Source organism: Sinocyclocheilus grahami, unplaced genomic scaffold, assembly GCF_001515645.1.
Source record: "Sinocyclocheilus grahami isolate Dianchi unplaced genomic scaffold, SAMN03320097.WGS_v1.1 scaffold414.1, whole genome shotgun sequence".
Lineage (NCBI taxonomy): Eukaryota > Metazoa > Chordata > Actinopteri > Cypriniformes > Cyprinidae > Sinocyclocheilus > Sinocyclocheilus grahami.
This window is the reverse complement of record NW_015505593.1, coordinates 748,476-766,881: the sequence shown is the minus strand read 5'-3', so window position 1 is coordinate 766,881 and position 18,406 is coordinate 748,476. Positions and strand designations below refer to the sequence as shown.

General features: G+C 43.1%; 1 protein-coding gene and 1 long non-coding RNA gene across 3 annotated transcripts in view; both read right to left on the bottom strand.

Moving 5' to 3' along the window:
- LOC107551091 (POU domain, class 2, transcription factor 1-like) overlaps positions 1-18,406 on the bottom strand; it is a 45,204-nt gene that overhangs the window by 24,444 nt on the left and 2,354 nt on the right. The window contains exons 2-6 of the mRNA XM_016232583.1: positions 17,850-18,008; positions 5,989-6,148; positions 5,826-5,917; positions 4,262-4,408; positions 4,050-4,191 (exon numbers count right to left, since the gene is read on the bottom strand). Of these exons, the coding sequence (XP_016088069.1) occupies positions 4,050-4,191; positions 4,262-4,408; positions 5,826-5,917; positions 5,989-6,148; positions 17,850-18,008 (700 nt within the window). The remainder of the gene's footprint in view (positions 1-4,049; positions 4,192-4,261; positions 4,409-5,825; positions 5,918-5,988; positions 6,149-17,849; positions 18,009-18,406) is intronic.
- On the bottom strand, positions 7,071-14,661 carry LOC107551108 (uncharacterized). Of its 2 annotated transcripts, XR_001604730.1 has the most exons (6): positions 14,543-14,661; positions 14,412-14,470; positions 10,730-10,821; positions 8,211-8,364; positions 7,912-7,970; positions 7,071-7,836 (listed from the first exon to the last, which is right to left on the bottom strand). It is a non-coding gene; the product is annotated as an uncharacterized lncRNA (long non-coding RNA). The 2 variants fall into 2 exon arrangements; XR_001604731.1 differs by lacking the exon at positions 10,730-10,821.

Sequence of the window (18,406 nt, the reverse complement as noted above, 5' to 3'; positions counted from 1 at the left end):
AAAGGTCGTCTAACCCCTTTAGTTACCCCAACTTAGAGTTCTCCCAGTGAATTTTGGCCTTTTCCACCACTGACACTAACCATAGTTTAACCATGGTATCTTTTTTAGTAAAACTATGGTTATACAACTGGTAGTCAATATACTAAAAAAAACATGGTTAATACACTTTTACTAGAGTAAAACCATGGTTCCCTTTCGATAATTCACTCGTACTGCATTGCTAGACACTATGGGGAAAAATCTCCTTTTTCTCCGAGTATTGAAGCCTTTACAATCATGCAGTGTAACTGCACGGCCATTGGTTTGTGCAGTAAATAAAAAAGAACCAATGGCTCGGCAGCAGAGCTGCACAAGTCTATGGCGACGAAGCCTGCCAGAATGGGCGGGGCCATCTGGCTATAAGCGGGCATTTCGCCATAGGATCTCAGATTAATTCTCCTTCAGCGACGACAATCTTCTCTTCGCTGAGCTACGAGACTTGAAGCCGCTCGCCGTTGACGTGCCTCGCTGCGGACAGGAAGCTGATTCAGCAACCTGTGCCGCTCTGCTGTTCTCACTCCATGCTTTCAGCGCCCGCGCAGCTCTCAGCTCATCCCCAGTGGCCATCCGGTGAGTTCTAAAATAGCACATTTCTAAAGAACAAATTTCCAGCAACGTTGCTGCAAATGTTGCACTGAGAGTGTGGCTCATGCAGGGAGTCCTGAACAATGCAGAAGGGCAGTGAGAGCATCGCCTGTCTGTGTAACACCCACACAGAGACTGCGCACTCACTGAGACGGAATGCTTTCACTGTGAATATGAGTCTCGCTCTTCTCTGCTCGCGGATCGCCTTCAATGAAGGCAGCTCCGCTCTCCCATTTCTCCTCTCTCAGCAAAGCTCGGAGAAAGAAACAGAGCCACGGAGCGGAGCAACCGAATTTGAGTGATCCCGCGCTGGTAATGAGCCCGCGTGCTCGCTCTCCCCGCAGCGCTCTGATCCGCCGGTGTTTTTACATGTGAGCGCTCCTTACATTGAGTGGCTCTATCCTCTTAGGCGGATCGGAGTAGAAAGCCATATCGTTGACAGCTTTGCATTTGTGTGTGCATCGCTGAAGCGGTGCTCACACAGGTAGGCTGCTTTCACCAAAAGCCGGAGTTCCCTGATTCGCTCGCGGATCCCCTCAGCCCCGCCTCCCCTGCTCTCATATTTCTCTTCTCCCGGTCAACTCAGAGAAAGGAACGGTGAACTCGTGAGGCTGAGCGATCAGGCTTGAGGGATTTTTCATGCTGGCACACATCCTGAATGCTCACTGTGGTCTGCCAGCATGTGTTAACACGTGAGGATTAGCGCCCCTCATTACATCGAGTGGCTCAATCCTTTTAGGCTGATTGGAGTAGAATGCTGCGCTGGGCGGCCTTGTCTCCCCCACTCTCAAATTTCTCTTCTCCCAGTCACCTCGGAGAAAGAGACTGTGAAATCGCGGGGCTGAGCGATCAGGTTTGAGTGATTTTTCACGCTGGCACAGCCCCCGCATGTTTCACTCTGCACGCAGTGCTTTGATCTGCCAGTGTGTTTACACTGAGGATTAGCGCCTCTTGTTTGTCAAGCGGCTCAATCCTTCAAAGCGGATCGGAGCAGAATGCTGTCACCTATGATTTACATTATCACTGACAGCTTCTATTTGAGTGCGCCTCTTGGGCCACACCCACGCTGAGGCTGCGCTCACTAGACAGACAGCTCTGATTACTAGAGTTTGTCTCTCACTCTGCTTTGCTCGCAGTTCGCCTTCAATGAAGGTGGCCCCGCCCCTCTCTTCGTCTGCTATGAGCGGATCTGAGAGGATACGCGCAGTACCTTTGATCTGCCGGTGTGTCTACACATTTAGGCGGATTTAAAGAGAATGCTGTCACTAATGATTATTATCACTGACAGCTTCAGGGTTGGACGCGTCTGGGCCACACCCACACTGAGGACGTGCCCACGGGGTCTGACTGCTCTAGCTGTCAACTCAGTCCACATGAGGGTGGTAGTCGAGCCAGACCGTGCACTGGCCATGCAACAGCTCGCGGTATCTTTCAAAATCGGAGCCTCTCTCCCTCTCAAGACGTTTCAAAAGATGCTGGGCTTTTGAAACGTCATGATCTTTCAGAGACCATGGCCTCTGCATCACCGGTACTACAGCTGGGCCTGCTCCGCATAAGACCCCTTCAGTACTGGCTGAAACCTCAAATTCCGCCCCATGCGTGACGTCATGGACGCATTTGTGTCGGGGTGAGACAGGCCTGTGTAACAGCTCTGGCCCCTTGGAAAGACCCACAGTGGTTCAAGTAGGGCGTGAATCACAGAAGGAAGGTTGTCTTGACAGATGCATCCAACATGGGTTGGGGAGCTCTGTGCGAAGGCAGACCGACTTTCGGCTCCTAGTCGGACACAGAAGGTCGGCTACACATCAACTGCCTTGAGATGGCAGTACGTCGAGCCCTTCAGACGTTCTTACCGGACCTGAAGGGACATCACGTGTTGTGTTTCCTGAGAGGATCCAAGAGGCTCAATCCGGCCTGGTCCCCCACAGTCCCTGCGTGGGACCTGCCCACGGTCCTGAGAGCCCTCGAGGGCTCCCCCTTTGAGCCACTACAGTCTGCAGACTTGAAAACCCTGTTGCTCTGCTAGTGGCTTTAGCATCGGTTAAACAAGTAGGTGACTTGCAGGCTTTCTCGGTAAGTCCTGCCTGTCTTGAGTTTGGGCCTAACGACTCCAAAGTCATCCTAAAACCAAGACATGGGTACGTTCCTAAGGTGCTCTACACCCCGTTTAGAGCCCAGGTTATTACTCTCTCTGCGCTTCCTCCTCCTGAGGAGGACCAGGAGTTTAACTTTCTCTGCCCAGTTTTTGTATGCTTTAGTGGCCGCACTAAAGGGTCCCCGGTCACAAAGCAGAGGATTTCTCGATGGTTAGTTGATGCTAGCATACTCCTCCCTGGGTCTTCAGAGCCCCATAGGAGTCAAAGCCCATTCCACTCAGGGCGTGGCCTCGTCCAGAGCGTGGTCTAGCGGTGTGTCCAAAACAGATGTCGTCCTCGCCGTCCACTTTCACCAGGTTCTATAACTTGAATTTTCCGGCCTTGCAGGCTCGGATTCTATCTGCTTAAATGGATATGTGCCTGCCTAAGGCAGTCTAATTCTTCAGGCATTGCCTGTTTTTTCAGGTACGCTCTTGGTCCTTTCAGTAGTGCTGAGGCTGTACATAACCGTTGGAACAATTATCCAAGGCTGGGCTGACCTCAGTGAATTCAGCAGCTCTGCTGAAGAGCCATTTGTTTGTTTTTTATTTACTGCACGAACCAATGGCCGTGCAGTTAAAGGTTTCAGTCCTCGGAGAAAAAGGAGTTTTTCCCCATAGCGTCTAGAGACGCAGTACTCGTTCCCGTATCTCAGGGAACCGAGGTTACGTAAGTAACAGAGTACGTTAATTTTCGTAAGGAAAAGCTATCAATTATTAATGTAAATGTATTATGTTATTAATGTATTTTACTGTCTTAATTGTTTACATTTTTATAATGCCACCAGTTCACATTTACAACTCTGCGTGTTTGCGGTGTAAAAACATGGGTTGATTTTCACATTGGTCCGATCAAAAACAGCAGCTCTGCCAGCTGGAGGTGCTTTTGAAGCAGCAGAAATATAACTGTTTCCCAGTAACAGCATAACACAAAGCAGCACAGAACCAGACATTGAAACTTGCAGCGCTCATGTTTATTTAATAAATTCATAGCCTTTTGAAATTTAATCGTCACATTCAGCCATATCGCAATTCTTTTCCCCAAATTTAAGACCTCTTGAAATCATAATGAAGACTTTCTTGTTCCATTTTTTTATGGCCTTAAATTTGATACAACTAAATTTAAGACTTAAGGATCCGCGGAAACCCTGTAGATATATGTGAACGAATAAGGACTATTTCAAAATTGATCACTGTCTCCGTTTATGGTATTAAACATTCTGCTAAACATCTCAATTTTAAGAAAGTCATACGGCATATGAGAATCTGGTTTCATTCTCAAGTGTCTCACCTGCATCATTGAGCCATTTCTCAAGTAGAGGTTTGAGTTTGCTCATGTTCTTGAAGCTCAGGTTCAAGGCCTCAAATCTGGAAATGGTGGTCTGGCTGAAGTCGTTCCCATAGAGTTTCCCCATCGCCAACCCCACGTCACCCTGAGACACAGAATCACACGTCAGTGTTATGCATGACAACTCAATCATGAACACAGATGACACAGCTCACCTGAGTGAAGCCCAGCTTGATGCGTCTCTGTTTGAGGTTCTTTGCGAACTGCTCAAGCTCCTCGAGGACACACGGCGCGTCCATGCACTTTGGAGTGGCCGCCGCTGGAGCCGGCATGGCTCCAATCTTGCTCGTCGGTGTGGCCGCCTGCGAAATCAGACCACCTCCATCAATACACACCATGTCCATTAACATGGACCACCTCCATCAATACATGGATCAAATATGTAGAAGAACATCAGTGAAGGGATTGAATTAGTTTTTTTTATTTTATTTTTTTCCATTTTAATTTTTCCGGATTTCATTTTAATGGGGTTAAATAAAATTAGCAATCAAAAAGCATGTCTAATTAATTGAAATCATGAAGCTTTTACAATTTAACACCATTTTTTAAGCTTAACAAAGACCACATTTTTGGGCCGTATGAAACATGTTTTATTTTTTACCAAAGTGTGTGTTTTCCTTTTTCTGGATACGGTCTAATCAATTGAATTCATAAATCAACTTTATTTTATATATATATATATATATATATATATATAAGGCCCTATGTAATGTTTACAGAAATTCTGTTATTATTTAAAAATTTCTAGTAATCAAATGAAGACATAAAACATTAACAATTTAATATATTTTTTTAATCAAATGAAAATTAAACAAACCCTTAAATTTTTTGGCAAACAAGGAAGAAAATGTGATTATTCCCTAAAAAATAAAGTTTTAATTACTATGTTGTGAATTCTTTATATTATATATCTTTAATACTATATACTATTACTACTTTTATTTTATATCTGGTAAGAGTTTGGATTATGTAAATATGCACTACGCAACTTGTAGTGTGATACGTGTTTGGCTTAAGTGACGCATTATTGGTTAGGCATACAGAGCGGACAGAATGTGACGCAGTTTCCACCTGTGCAGCATCGCTAAGTGCAGGGCAAAAGTTACTGACGACAAACTACCTTCAATGCATATCAGTGTGTATATGGTGAAACCCTGCACATAAATAAATGGTGGAAAGAAATTTGATGACTCCGACTCCCTGATCGGAGTACTGAAATGGTTAACACGATTAAAGAACCAGCATTAGTGGGGCAGTCCCCAACAACTATTATATTATACAATATATTATAATCATTCTGTTTATTTTTATTATTGTTGCTGAGAAACATACACAACATGCAGACTTTAGATTTGCAGTTTTGTCACAGACACTAGTCCATATTAGCATTTGATTAAGTGTACAGCCCTACTTTTGATTTATTCATCCAGAATTGTCCAAATTCTATGACATTCCGCATTACACAGTAAATTCAATTTTTATGACTAGATTTTGTGATTCCCTCCATGTTTTTGCATCACAGCAATCAAGTCTCGAGTCTCTTTCGTTTAAAAACATTCAGTGAAGAACCATACCAACAAGATCTGAGATGAACTACAACATTACAGATAAATCTATGAGATTGTTTATGAGGGAATGAACTGATGCACTGAGAATCACAAACGACAGTAAAGTGACAGTATAAATAGCATATGGCTGAGGTTTGATTAGTGTTGTGACCTGTGTGGTGAGGGTGATGCTGGTCTGAGTTGGCAGGAGGTTAGCTTGGCTTTGACGTAGTTGAGTCAGGAGATTTTGAGCTTGCAGGAGACCTGAGACAGACAAGTTAGAAATGATGATGAGGAGCAGCAGCATCATCACAACACATCTGAGACACTCTTACCTGTCTGACCCTGAGGTGACGGTGATATGATGAACTGCGGCTGAATCTGAGAACTGATGGAGTGCCCTGGCTGAACCCACACGAACTGCTGCAGGTTCAAACCCTGCGGCTGCAGCTGCTGCAGGATGAAAGACAGACAGAGATTGAGACTGTTCTGTGCCTTGTTTAACAGTATTTAAGTTAATTTACTTACATATTTAAAAGTAGCTTATCTTAACATTTTTTCCCCAACATTTCATATTTGTATATTAAAAAATTTAAAACAATGAGCTCATTTATACTGTTGTTATTTTGCAGTGTAAATGCATTCATACTACATTTCAGCTTCATTAAGCTCTCTGTGTAAATGCATCTAAACACTTCAGCTGCTTCCCTTTCTTCTGCAGTGGAAAAATTGGTTGTATTACTACTGATTTCATTAGCTTGGTACCAGACCTAGAGTGTCTTATTATATGAAGTGAAATTGATAAAATGGAACAATTTGACATGAAAGAATGCATGTGTGGCGGGACAGTAAGGCAGAGAAATAAATCGAGGAAAAGACCTAAAAACCTTGACCTAAAATTTGCAATAATAGCCCACTATGCCTGTGTTTCTGCCCGTTAAAACCAATGTTTTATTACATCAAAAATATTTTTTCTGTTTAAAAACAAGGAAGTCACAATTCACAGGGGGACATGTTCGATACAGATACCTTTTAAATACCCATTAAAAAATAAAAAATAAAAAATAAAAAAACCCACCAAATATTAATTCAACAACAACAACACTTCAGCTGCTTCCCTTTCTTCTGCAGTGGAAAAATTGGTTGTATTACTACTGATTTCATTAGCTTGGTACCAGACCTAGAGTGTCTTATTATATGAAGTGAAATTGATAAAATGGAACAATTTGACATGAAAGAATGCATGTGTGGCGGGACAGTAAGGCAGAGAAATAAATCGAGGAAAAGACCTAAAAACCTTGACCTAAAATTTGCAATAATAGCCCACTATGCCACCTAGGGAATTCCACCCCAGGATATAAACCACTCAACCATACAGGTTCGGTCTACCCAGAAATGATTGAGATGTTTCTGCCCGTTAAAACCAATGTTTTATTACATCAAAAATATTTTTTCTGTTTAAAAACAAGGAAGTCACAATTCACAGGGGGACATGTTCGATACAGATACCTTTTAAATACCCATTAAAAAATAAAAAATAAAAAATAAAAAAACCCACCAAATATTAATTCAACAACAACAACAAAAAAAAAAAACCCCCGCCACAACATACAACTGAAAGCACCACCTGGGACGCTGAGAGCACTTACAAGGAAAAAATCCTAAACCCCCCCGACAGACAAACCCTCACACTCTAGTGCTCTCCACTGCAACCAAACGAATGAAAAACAAATGTGTTCCACACAGCACCCCAAAGAATAAATGGTGTATCTCACTAGGTCCCCAAAGGGAGAACTCTCAGCACTGACAAAAGAAATACAAAAACAAATATACAATTACACAAAAAAATGGAGTAAGTAAAGGATAGAAAACTACAGATATATGCAAAATATTAGGGTACATGACTAATCATCCCCGTAAATCACATAAACCATCTTGATCACGATTACCCAAAAAGTTTGGAAAAGAAAACTAAATAAACCCTTTAATATTCCCAAAACCATCAAACAAACAGCTGACACAAAGAAAGAAGAAAGAAAATCTATTAAAGACAACGAGGGCAATAAACAGCAGAAACCACAGAGACAAAACAGCAGCGCAGTCTGGGTCCGTACGTCCTGCCAAATATTGACCAATTCCACGGCTCCACGCTGGACATAAGCCGATAGGCACTTCCCCTCAACCTGCACACAGACACTAACGTCCATGAAACTTAAACATTTACAATATAAAACCGCCCCTCATAAAATCATACTCACTGGGTCAATCCGACTGATATGAAAGAGCTCCCGCTATGACATATCTTGCTACACCTGAACTGCAGGATACAGACTTGGGTTACACACCAGTACTACACCTCTCACCTATGGAATTCCATTCATCCACATACCTGGGTTTAAACAGAGAAAGGACTGGAATAGAAAACCCAAACCACATGACTCCACCAGGCAAGGGCGACACAACAGAAAACGTGAGGTGTAGGAAATTAATCAAGTGCTCACTACACCACTGGCATGCTCTACTTTTATTGTGATACAAAATAATGTTAGTCATTCACCTGTGAAGGACGCAGCTAAACCTGTAGTGAGTTCCTCCTATTCTCCAGCAGAGGGGGTTGTGGTAGCAATATTCATTCCATCACAATCCATCCCACCTATTTGCATCGCCGTCCCGACGATGAACCAGTAAGCCACGAAATTCAGTCCCATGGTCTAAAAAACAAGGAAGCATTAGGCACAATCATCTGGGAATTCATAACCCCTCTCTCCCTCCCCCGCACTGCCCTAGGTAAATTATAAAGATTGGAATGTCGTCCCGCGGTGTCCCGAATGGTCCTTCTCAGTCCACTATCCCCTTCCGGAGGGGGGTAAGACGCTGGGGTCACAGCTTACTCTAGCCTGCTGGCACCACCATCAACATCATTTGATTGACTTGGGAACAGGACTGGGGCAAGGGTAGATGTCTCAGGGCCAGAGGGCACAGGTGTCGATCCAGCTTGAACACCGAAAGGCCCGAACACCAGGACCCAATCATCCTCCCTCTCTTCCTCTCCACTTTTCTGAAGTGGCCCAGCCTCCTCTTGACTCTTGGCACTTCGTCCTCTCTCTGGGCTCTGAGTGGCAATATAATGCTTCAGCAAAGTGCGATGTACATGCTTAATCTTACTCCGGTCGTCTACTGGGGCAATTGTGTACACTGATCCTCTTTCGGTAGGAGCTTTTAACACCTGATACCGAATAGAACTCCAGCAGCCTTGTATCTTGTTACATCCATTCATTCTGTGTCTTGCGCTTTCAAATGCCATCTGAAGTCGTACTTGATGGTCTACGACCCAGTCATGCACCACTGGGTCGACCGGCAGCTTCGGATCTTGACCAAAACATGTGATAAGGGGACTCACCCGTGGACTGATGGGGGTTCATATTGTAACAAAACAACAACCGGGGGAGGCAAGTGGTCCAATCCCTCTTCCTCATTGCAGGCAGTGTTCGCAGAAGGTTGTGCAGAGTACAGTTAAACCGTTAACACTGCCCATTGCCAGCAGGATGTTATGGAGTAGTTTGTGACTTGACCACGCCATATAGGCCACACAATTGCGGAATCAGAGAGCTCTCGTAACTCTGTCCCTGGGCCGAGTGCAGCTGACTTGGTACTCCGAATTTATAGAACCACTCCATAACCAGAACTTGAGCCACTGTAGAGGCACGTTGATCCCGGGTAGGGATGGCCTGGGTGAATTTCGAGAACACATCAGTCATAAGAATTTTCCATACCATTTTGAGCTGGCTCAAGGAGGGTAAAGTCCACAGCTAATATCTCATTTGGCTGTGATGCAAGGAGATTATACATAAAATGTACGCACCACTGGCTGAGAATTCTTAGACACCTGGCATCCGTCACACTCTTGGCACCAGCGCTCCACCTCAGATGACATGCCGGGCCAGTAACACCGTCTGTGGACCAGCTCTAGTGTTCGCTCCATGCCCTGGTGCACATGCCCCTGATGCAGCCGAGTGAGCACTTCTCTCTTCAATGACATGGGGAGAAACAACTGCAGAACCTCCTCGCCCCCATCAGGATGTAGAATGCGACGATAGAGCACTCCCTCCCTCCCACTGTTGCAGTAATGATAGCATTGGCCTTGCAAGCATCCGCCTCTCCTCAGGGGTCAGATGGCATTGGTTCTTCCAGAAAGCAAACACCTCCTTGATCACAGGATCCTCCGCCTGCAGGGCACACAAGCTAGCAGGGGCATAACAGGGCAAGACAGAAATAGCTGCTTGCATTACCTACAAGGCTGGCTCCAAAGAAACTTGGTGCAAGGACAATGGCTCTTGGCAGTTCTCCTCCATCCCCTCTTCTGTAGGCTCCACATACTGTCACGAAAGGCCGTCTTCATTTTGGTTAACCATGCCAGACCTGTACTTGATAATCAAACGCAGCCAGTTGTGCAACCCACCGCTGCTCGGTAGCACCCAATTTCGTGGTGGCAAGGTGGCTTAAAGGGTTGTTATCAGTGTACACAAGGCACTTCTGGCCCAACAATTATTCTCAAAACTTTTTGGTCATTGCCCATTTCAGGGCCAGAAACTCCAACTTCATTGAGATGTAATTCGTCATATTACGCTCGGCAGGCCGCAAGCTTTGGCTGGCATAGGCAACAGGTCTTACCTTGCCCTCTTGCTCCTGCGAGAGAATAGCCCCCAGCCCTTGATGACTTGCATCCACTTCTAAAATGAAGTGTAGAGAAAAACTTGCATAGGCCAAAACTGGTGCAGTACTAAGCTTCCTTTTGAGACCTTCAAAGCTGTTCTCGCACTCCTCAGTCCATACTGTGGGGAGGCTCTTTCCAGTCCCCTTGCTCTTCTTTGAACCCACCAGTTCAGCCCCCAGCCAATGCAGCGGGGCTGCCAGTGCCGCAAAACCCTCCACAAATTGTCGATAGTAACTTGCGAAGCCAAGGAAAAACCTTAACTCAGAGACATGTGCAGGCCTTCTCCATTCTGCCACAGCCTGGATTTTCTCAGGAACAGTGGAAATGCCTGCCTTTGATATCATATGCCCCAAATAACGTACCTCCGGTTTGAAGAATGAACAATTTTCCAACTTGGCTTTGAGGCCTTCTTGTTTCAGCCATGCCAGCACAATCTCCAGCTGCTCTAGATGTTCTGCAACAGAGGGAGAAAACACGATGACATCGTCCAAGTACAATAACAGAGACTGGCAATGCTGAACCACGAAGATCCTCTCCATTAGCCTTTGAAATGTACTTCGCGCGTGGCACAGGCCAAAGGCCATACGATTCCACTCAAAAAAACCAAATGGGGTACAGAATGCCGTTTTTGGTTTATCCTTTTCAGTGATTGGAACCTGATTGTACCCACTTGCCAAGTCCATTGTTGTGAACCATTGGGCACCAGAGAGAGCGTCAAGAGACTCTTCGATTCTTGGCAGGGGGAAAGCATCTTTCCTCGTCTTCCCATTCAACTGATGGTAGTCCACACACAATCGGAGGCTGCCATCCTTCTTTACTAACACAATAGGGGAGACATAGGGGCTACTACTTTCTTGGATAATTTGTGCCTCTAACAACTGATTAATGTGGGCCTTAACATTATCATATTCTGAAGGGGGAATACGGCGATACCTCTGCCTAACTGGAGTCTCATCTACCAAAGGAATATCGTGAGAAATCAATGTAGTACAACCCAAATCCGTATCGCTGGAGGAAAAAAAACAGAGCTATATTGATTCAAGAGCAATTGTACATCACTCTGATCCTTTTCGGAAAGGGGAGACAAATCCAAGGCCTTGATCTTATCCTGGACAGAGGCTTCAAGAGAAAACATCATTGCAGTAGCAGTCCTTATCTCCTTAACCTCTGCGGATAGACTAACTACACTTATCGGGGTAAGGGTACTAATTACAATGAGAATATAATACAACGTCTTCCGACTCTACATTAACTACTGGGATGTATACTGTACCGCGGGTTACTGCAATCAGCGATAGAGGCCAACAACCCTGCTGGTAGCCCAGTACCTGGGGGCTCAAACAAAACAGGATGTCCGGTATACTGGACAGAACAAGTAGCGGGCACCAACTTCATGGTACCACCAGGAACTCGGCAAACTCTTCGTCCCTACACTCTCACCTGTACTAGAAAATCTACTGCAGGCTCTACCTTAGCCTGATGGCACTGTTGCAGGGCTTGACGAACGGGGGTTGGGGCCCGTGTCACAGAGGGAATATCAAATAACGCAGACCCATACTCCCCAAATAACTCTGCATAACATTCTTTAAGAACATTAATTCCTAACACCCCTGGAACTCTGGTACTACTCCCTGGAGGGTCTCTGACCACTAACACTCCCCGTCCAAGCATTACCTTTCCATAAAGCTCCACATCCACTTCTACAGTGGGGCAAATAAGTATTTGATACACTGCCGATTTTTCAAGTGGGAAAAAAAAAAAAAAAAAAAAAAAAAAAAGTTATGGTGGACACCATCGATCCGGTGTCCACCAAACATGACACCTGAACACCCCCCACAATTACATCAACGTGGGGACAAGATGACATCAACTGAGGCATAGATTTGACTTCTGCACTACCCACCGAGCCCAACTTACCCCCATCCGAACTGTGGCTCAACAGCTCGGTGGGTATTAGTTTTCCGACTGCCGAGCCAAAGGACTAGGAGCACCTCCTCGAGGAGGCACACCCGAGGATGACTGGGACCGAGGTGTGACCCTCTCCCCATCACACTCTCGGGCATAATGGCCAGATTTCTGACATTGCTTACAGATAACTGAACCCCCACGATCAGAAGAGCCCTGACTACACTGGCACTGTAATGTTGCAAAATTCTGGGTAAGCTTATCCAATTTTCGTTACTGCCGTTTCAAAAGCTACTTTAACTCAGCGAGTTCTGAGCTAGACGCAACACCAGCAGTTGATAAATTTCCCTGAACCCCACACTGGAACCCATATGCTAAGGATACTGACTGGCTATGGTCCCGACTACCCACTGACGCTCCCACCTAATAGCCTGGTTTTTCACGAACAAAACGCTCAAGTTCTCTACGGAGAGCACAGTCATAAATGTACTCCACAAATTGGTCACGTAGTAGAATCTCTATGTTAGAGCATATCATGGGGGGCATTCTTTTTAACCCTTTCCATTAAACACAATAATGCATGCGAAAACTCCTGCAATGACTCCCCTTCCTGTTGTTTTCGGGAAAAGAACGCTTCCTGTAAAGCGACATAGGACTGAGAACATCCATAAAGTTCCTGTAAAATGGCAAGAATCTTTACGGGGTCTTCCTTTTCCTCTCGTAACCGATATTTAATCTCCTTCGCTTCCCCCTCTAAATGATCATACATAAAGAAGGCTCGGTCAGCAGAAGATAAATGACGGGTATGTACACTCACCTCTACTTCCTCCACCCATTCCTGTAAACTTAAACCACCCCTGCCACTAAATAGGGGGCAACGCCTTTCTCTAGGGATATACACCACCCTTTCAGCGGTGGGGACACTACCAGAAGAAACACTAAGGAGCAAGGCATTACTGCTAGAGGGACCCGCCGCTGCTACTTGGTGAAGCAGTGCGATGTCTGCCTCCAACCGTGCTACCAGCTCCTGCAATTGTTGCAAGTCCTCGGCCATCACGACTGATAAAAACAAAACAAAGCCAAATGAGAAATCAATACACCCCTAACCCAACCTGATGGAGCCTACTGCTGTTTTCTCTCTCTCAATACTCAAATTTGAATTCAGGCAGAACACATCTCAACTTCAACTAGGTAAACTACCCTGCCGACTACGCCAGAATGTGGCGGGACAGTAAAGCAGAAAAATAAAAATCGAGGAAAAGGCTGCAACCTTGACCTAAAATTTGCAATAATAGCCCACTACGCCACCTAGGGACTTCCACCCTAGGATATAAACCCCTCAACCATACAGGTTCGATCTACCCAGAAATGATTTAGAGGTTTCTGCCAGTTAAAACCAATGTTTTATTACATCAAAAATAATTTTCTGTTTAAAAACAAGGAAGTCACAATTCACAGGGGTACATGTTCGATACAGATACCTTTTAAATACCCATAAACAAACAAAAAAAGAATACCAATTAAATTATATTATGCTAACTGGGGGCAGAACAAAAAAAAAAACCCTGAAAGCACCACCTTGGTCGCTGAGAGCACTTATAAGGAAAACATTCTAAACCCCCCGACAGACAAACCCTCACACTCTAGTGCTCTCCACTGCAACCACACGAATGAAAAACAAATGTGTTCCACACGGCACCCCAAAGAATAAATGGTGTATCTCTCCAAGTCCCCAAAGGGAGACCTCTCAGCACTTACAAAGAAATACAAAAACAAATATACAATTACACAAAAAATGAAAAATAAAAGGAAAGAAAACTACAGATATATGCAAAACATTAGGGTACATGACTAATCATCCCCGTAAATCACTGACAGAATATCACATCAGACGTCTTGACCACTATTACCCAAAAAGTTTGGAAAAGAAAACTAAATAAACCCTTTAATATTCCCAAAACCATCAAACAAACAGCTGACACAAAGAAAGTAAATCTAGTAAAGACAATGAGGGCAATAAACACAGCAGAAACGATAAGCCGATAGGCACTTCCCCTCAACCTGCACACAGACACTAACGTCCATGAATCTTAAACATTTAAAATATAAAACCACCCCCCATAAAAAGATCATACTCACTGGGTCAATCCGACTGATATGAAAGAGCTCCCGCTATGATATATCTCGCTACACCTGAACTGCAAGATACAGACTTGGGTTACACACCAGTACTACACCTCTCACCTATGGAATTCCATTCATCCACATACCTGGGTTTAAACAGAGAAAGGACTGGAATAGAAAACCCAAACCACACGACTCCACCAGGCAAGGGCAACACAACAGAAAATGTGAGGTGTGGGAAATTAATCAAGTGCTCACTATGCCACTGGCATGCTCTACTTTTATTGTGATACAATCATGTTAATCATTCACCAGCCGGTGATGGACACAGCTAAACCTGTAGTGAGTTCCTCCTATTCTCCAGCAGAGGGGGTTGTGGTAGCAATATTCATTCCATCACACATGTATGTATTCGGCCAATAGACAGTTGTGACTCGACACGCCAGAGCAAGTAAGTAAACAGTAAACTTTGGGCAATCCTTTTTACGTGCATGAGCACTAGAGCAGTGCATATGGAAGTGATAGAGTCCATGGTTATATCCAGCTGTATCAATGCATTACGTCGCTTCTTTGCTATAAGGGGAAGAGCCAAACAACTTCGATCTGATTGTGGAACAAATTTCGTCGGAGCATGCAAAGAGCTCGGTTTCTCGACAGACCATACGGTCCAGAAGTATCTAAGTGAGCAGAGCTCTTCTTGGCAATTTAACACCCTCACGCATCACACATGGGTGGTGCGTGGGAAAGAATGATAGGGATCACATGCAGAATCTTTGACAGTATGTTGCTGAAAAACAAATCAATCCAACTTATGCATGAAGTTCTGTGAACTTTGATGGTTGAAGTGTCCGCTATAATCAGTGCCAGACCACTGGTTCTAGTCTCCTCTGATCCAGAGACACCATTGTTACTAACCCCTAACATTCTACTCACCCAAAAGACTGGATTTCCTTTTGGAGTTCCTACATGCGATTTTTCAGAGAAAGACCTTTATGGGAGTCAATGGAAAAAAGTACAGGCCCTTGCAAATCAGTTCTGTGCCTGCTGGAAGCAAGAGTACCTTCCCATCTTGCAAAAAAAGGTGCAAATGAACAATCACACACCAGTCTTTAAGTTGGAGATATCGCTCTCTTAAAAGACAGCACCCTTTCTCGGAATGATTGGCCTATGGCCATGACCACCAATAGTTTCCCAAGCACCGATGGACGTGTAAGGAAAGTAGAGGTTAAGACAATAGAAAGATTTTGAATAAATTTTAATCAACTTAATGCATCCTTGATGAATGAAAGTATTTACAGAATACAATATTAAGAAATTAATACTTACGGTGACCGGGAGGGAACATGTTCGGTTCACTTATTTTTGTCATGGCCACGACATATCATCACATTCCCACGAGTTAATATGTTGTGTAATTTGTGGGAACGTCATATTAACTCATGGGAACAAGATTATTTTGTCGAGGTAACGACATCCTTGGTGATGGACACAGCTAAACCTGTAGTGAGTTCCTCCTACTCGTGGCCATGACTTCTTATGTTGAGGGAACAACATATTTTTCTCGTGGCCATGAGTTTAATGCATAAACAAACCTGCATGACCATAGCAACCTAGGATCAGAGTTAATATTTTATTAAGAATTTAGAAATTATATTAATTATTATAGAAATTATTACATTATTATATTAACCAAAGGCCTAGGCTACCGGACTGTATTGCGCACAATGTAGACAGCATTCGAATGAATTTATCATGAATAAATGTTACATAAAGTACATAAAATAAAATACAAGAAACTACAAGAAAACATTTTTATCCATGCCACAGTCTCCATTAACTGATCATCTTTTCCATAATATTTGTATATAATAATAATTATTATTATTATGGTTGTATTTTTATATTTGTTATGTATTTGATTTATTTTCTCTTCTTTTCGATCTCTTTACTTAACGTTCTGAATAGTTTTGTAAATAATTACCTACTGTAAATGCTTGACAATGCCAATAAAGCTTTGATTATGCAGTCATTTTAAGGTTGAATTTAGCATATATTTATTTTAATTTTATTTTAGCTAATTAATAGACTATAATTTAGTTGAGGAATGAATTTGCAAATGAAAACACAACATGCTCATTTATCGTCACACACTGGCACAATCATAAAGTCAAAACTTTAATGGCATAGCTGTCAGGCAAATATATGGTAGCATATTAATAATAATTAGAACGTTAATTAGGTAAAGCGATACAATTGAAAGGGGAAATACAAAAATAAATATAAAAATATAGCCCTAAACCAGTTAATATAATAATATTATATTACAGTTTAATAATAATAACAACACACATAATAATAATAATATACAAATATTAAATAAAAAGACACAATCAGTTAACGAATTTACGGGATTGATAAAAATGTTTATCCATCTCTGATAATCGCAGGTTACGATGGTCACACAGGTTTGTTTACGCATCAAACTCCTGGCATTAAACTCGAGAAATGGATGTTGTTCCCTCAACAGGATCTCGAGGCCATGACTTCACATCGCGTGGCCACGACATAAGGATGACGTTACTTCGACAAAATAATCTCGTGGCCACGACATTTTATCACGTTCCCACGAGTTAATATGTAGTGACCACGACAAAAATAAGTTAACTGAACATGTCCCCTCCCGGTCACCGTAAGTATTAATTTCTTTGACCTTAAACAAGTTTGAATATATGGTAGCATATTAATAATAATTAGAACGTTAATTAGGTAAAGCGATACAATTGAAAGGGGAAATACAAAAATAAATATAAAAATATAGCCCTAAACCAGTTAATATAATAATATTATATTACAGTTTAATAATAATAACAACACACATAATAATAATAATATACAAATATTAAATAAAAAGACACAATCAGTTAACGAATTTACGGGATTGATAAAAATGTTTATCCATCTCTGATAATCGCAGGTTACGATGGTCACACAGGTTTGTTTACGCATCAAACTCCTGGCATTAAACTCGAGAAATGGATGTTGTTCCCTCAACAGGATCTCGAGGCCATGACTTCACATCGCGTGGCCACGACATAAGGATGACGTTACTTCGACAAAATAATCTCGTGGCCACGACATTTTATCACGTTCCCATGAGTTAATATGTAGTGACCACGACAAAAATAAGTTAACTGAACATGTCCCCTCCCGGTCACCGTAAGTATTAATTTCTTTGACCTTAAACAAGTTTAAACACTATTCTGTCTTACTAACAGAAGTGGGCACCAGAAAAATAAAGTATTTTGTTTTGAAGGACTGAACCAGTTGTGAATGAGCAGCAATTCTCAATCTGAGACAGATGCTTATGCTCTGACAAAAGTAATGCATCCAGTGTTAGAGGGAGTGTCAGTAATCTGGAATCTGATTGGACAGTGAGATGTCACTTACAGACACGATCTGAATGGGCTGAGACAGTGTGATGGGCGTGGCCGCAGAGGCAGAGATATTGGCTCCAGTGGTGCTGGTCTGTTGACTTGCAGACTGTTGCACGGCTGTGGCGAGGAGCTGCGCCTGCGTTTGCTGCAACATCAACTGTGCTGGAGTCAAACTCAACTGCACAGAGAGAGAGAGAGAGAAAAGAGGATCTGTGATTGACAGCTGCTCAAACACACACAGACACTCCTCATTTGAGTCCAGGAGAGTTTGAAATTTACAAGCTGCTAAACTTCACAACACTAATAAGCACAAAAACACAATGAAATAGGGTAAAACACAGTCCCTCCAAGATTTCATGGGACTTTTTATGATTTTTGACTGATTATAACACATACAACATTGTTATAGCATTTTAATTACTTTTCTGCGCTAAATAAACATTGGGCTCCGTGATTTATAAAAAGAGAAAACAAAAAAATAAACCTATGATGTACTCACTCTCGAGCCACCCTAGGTGTGTTTTGAAGCAAAATAATGCAATAACCTGCATCCATCCATCCATTATAAAAAGGGGG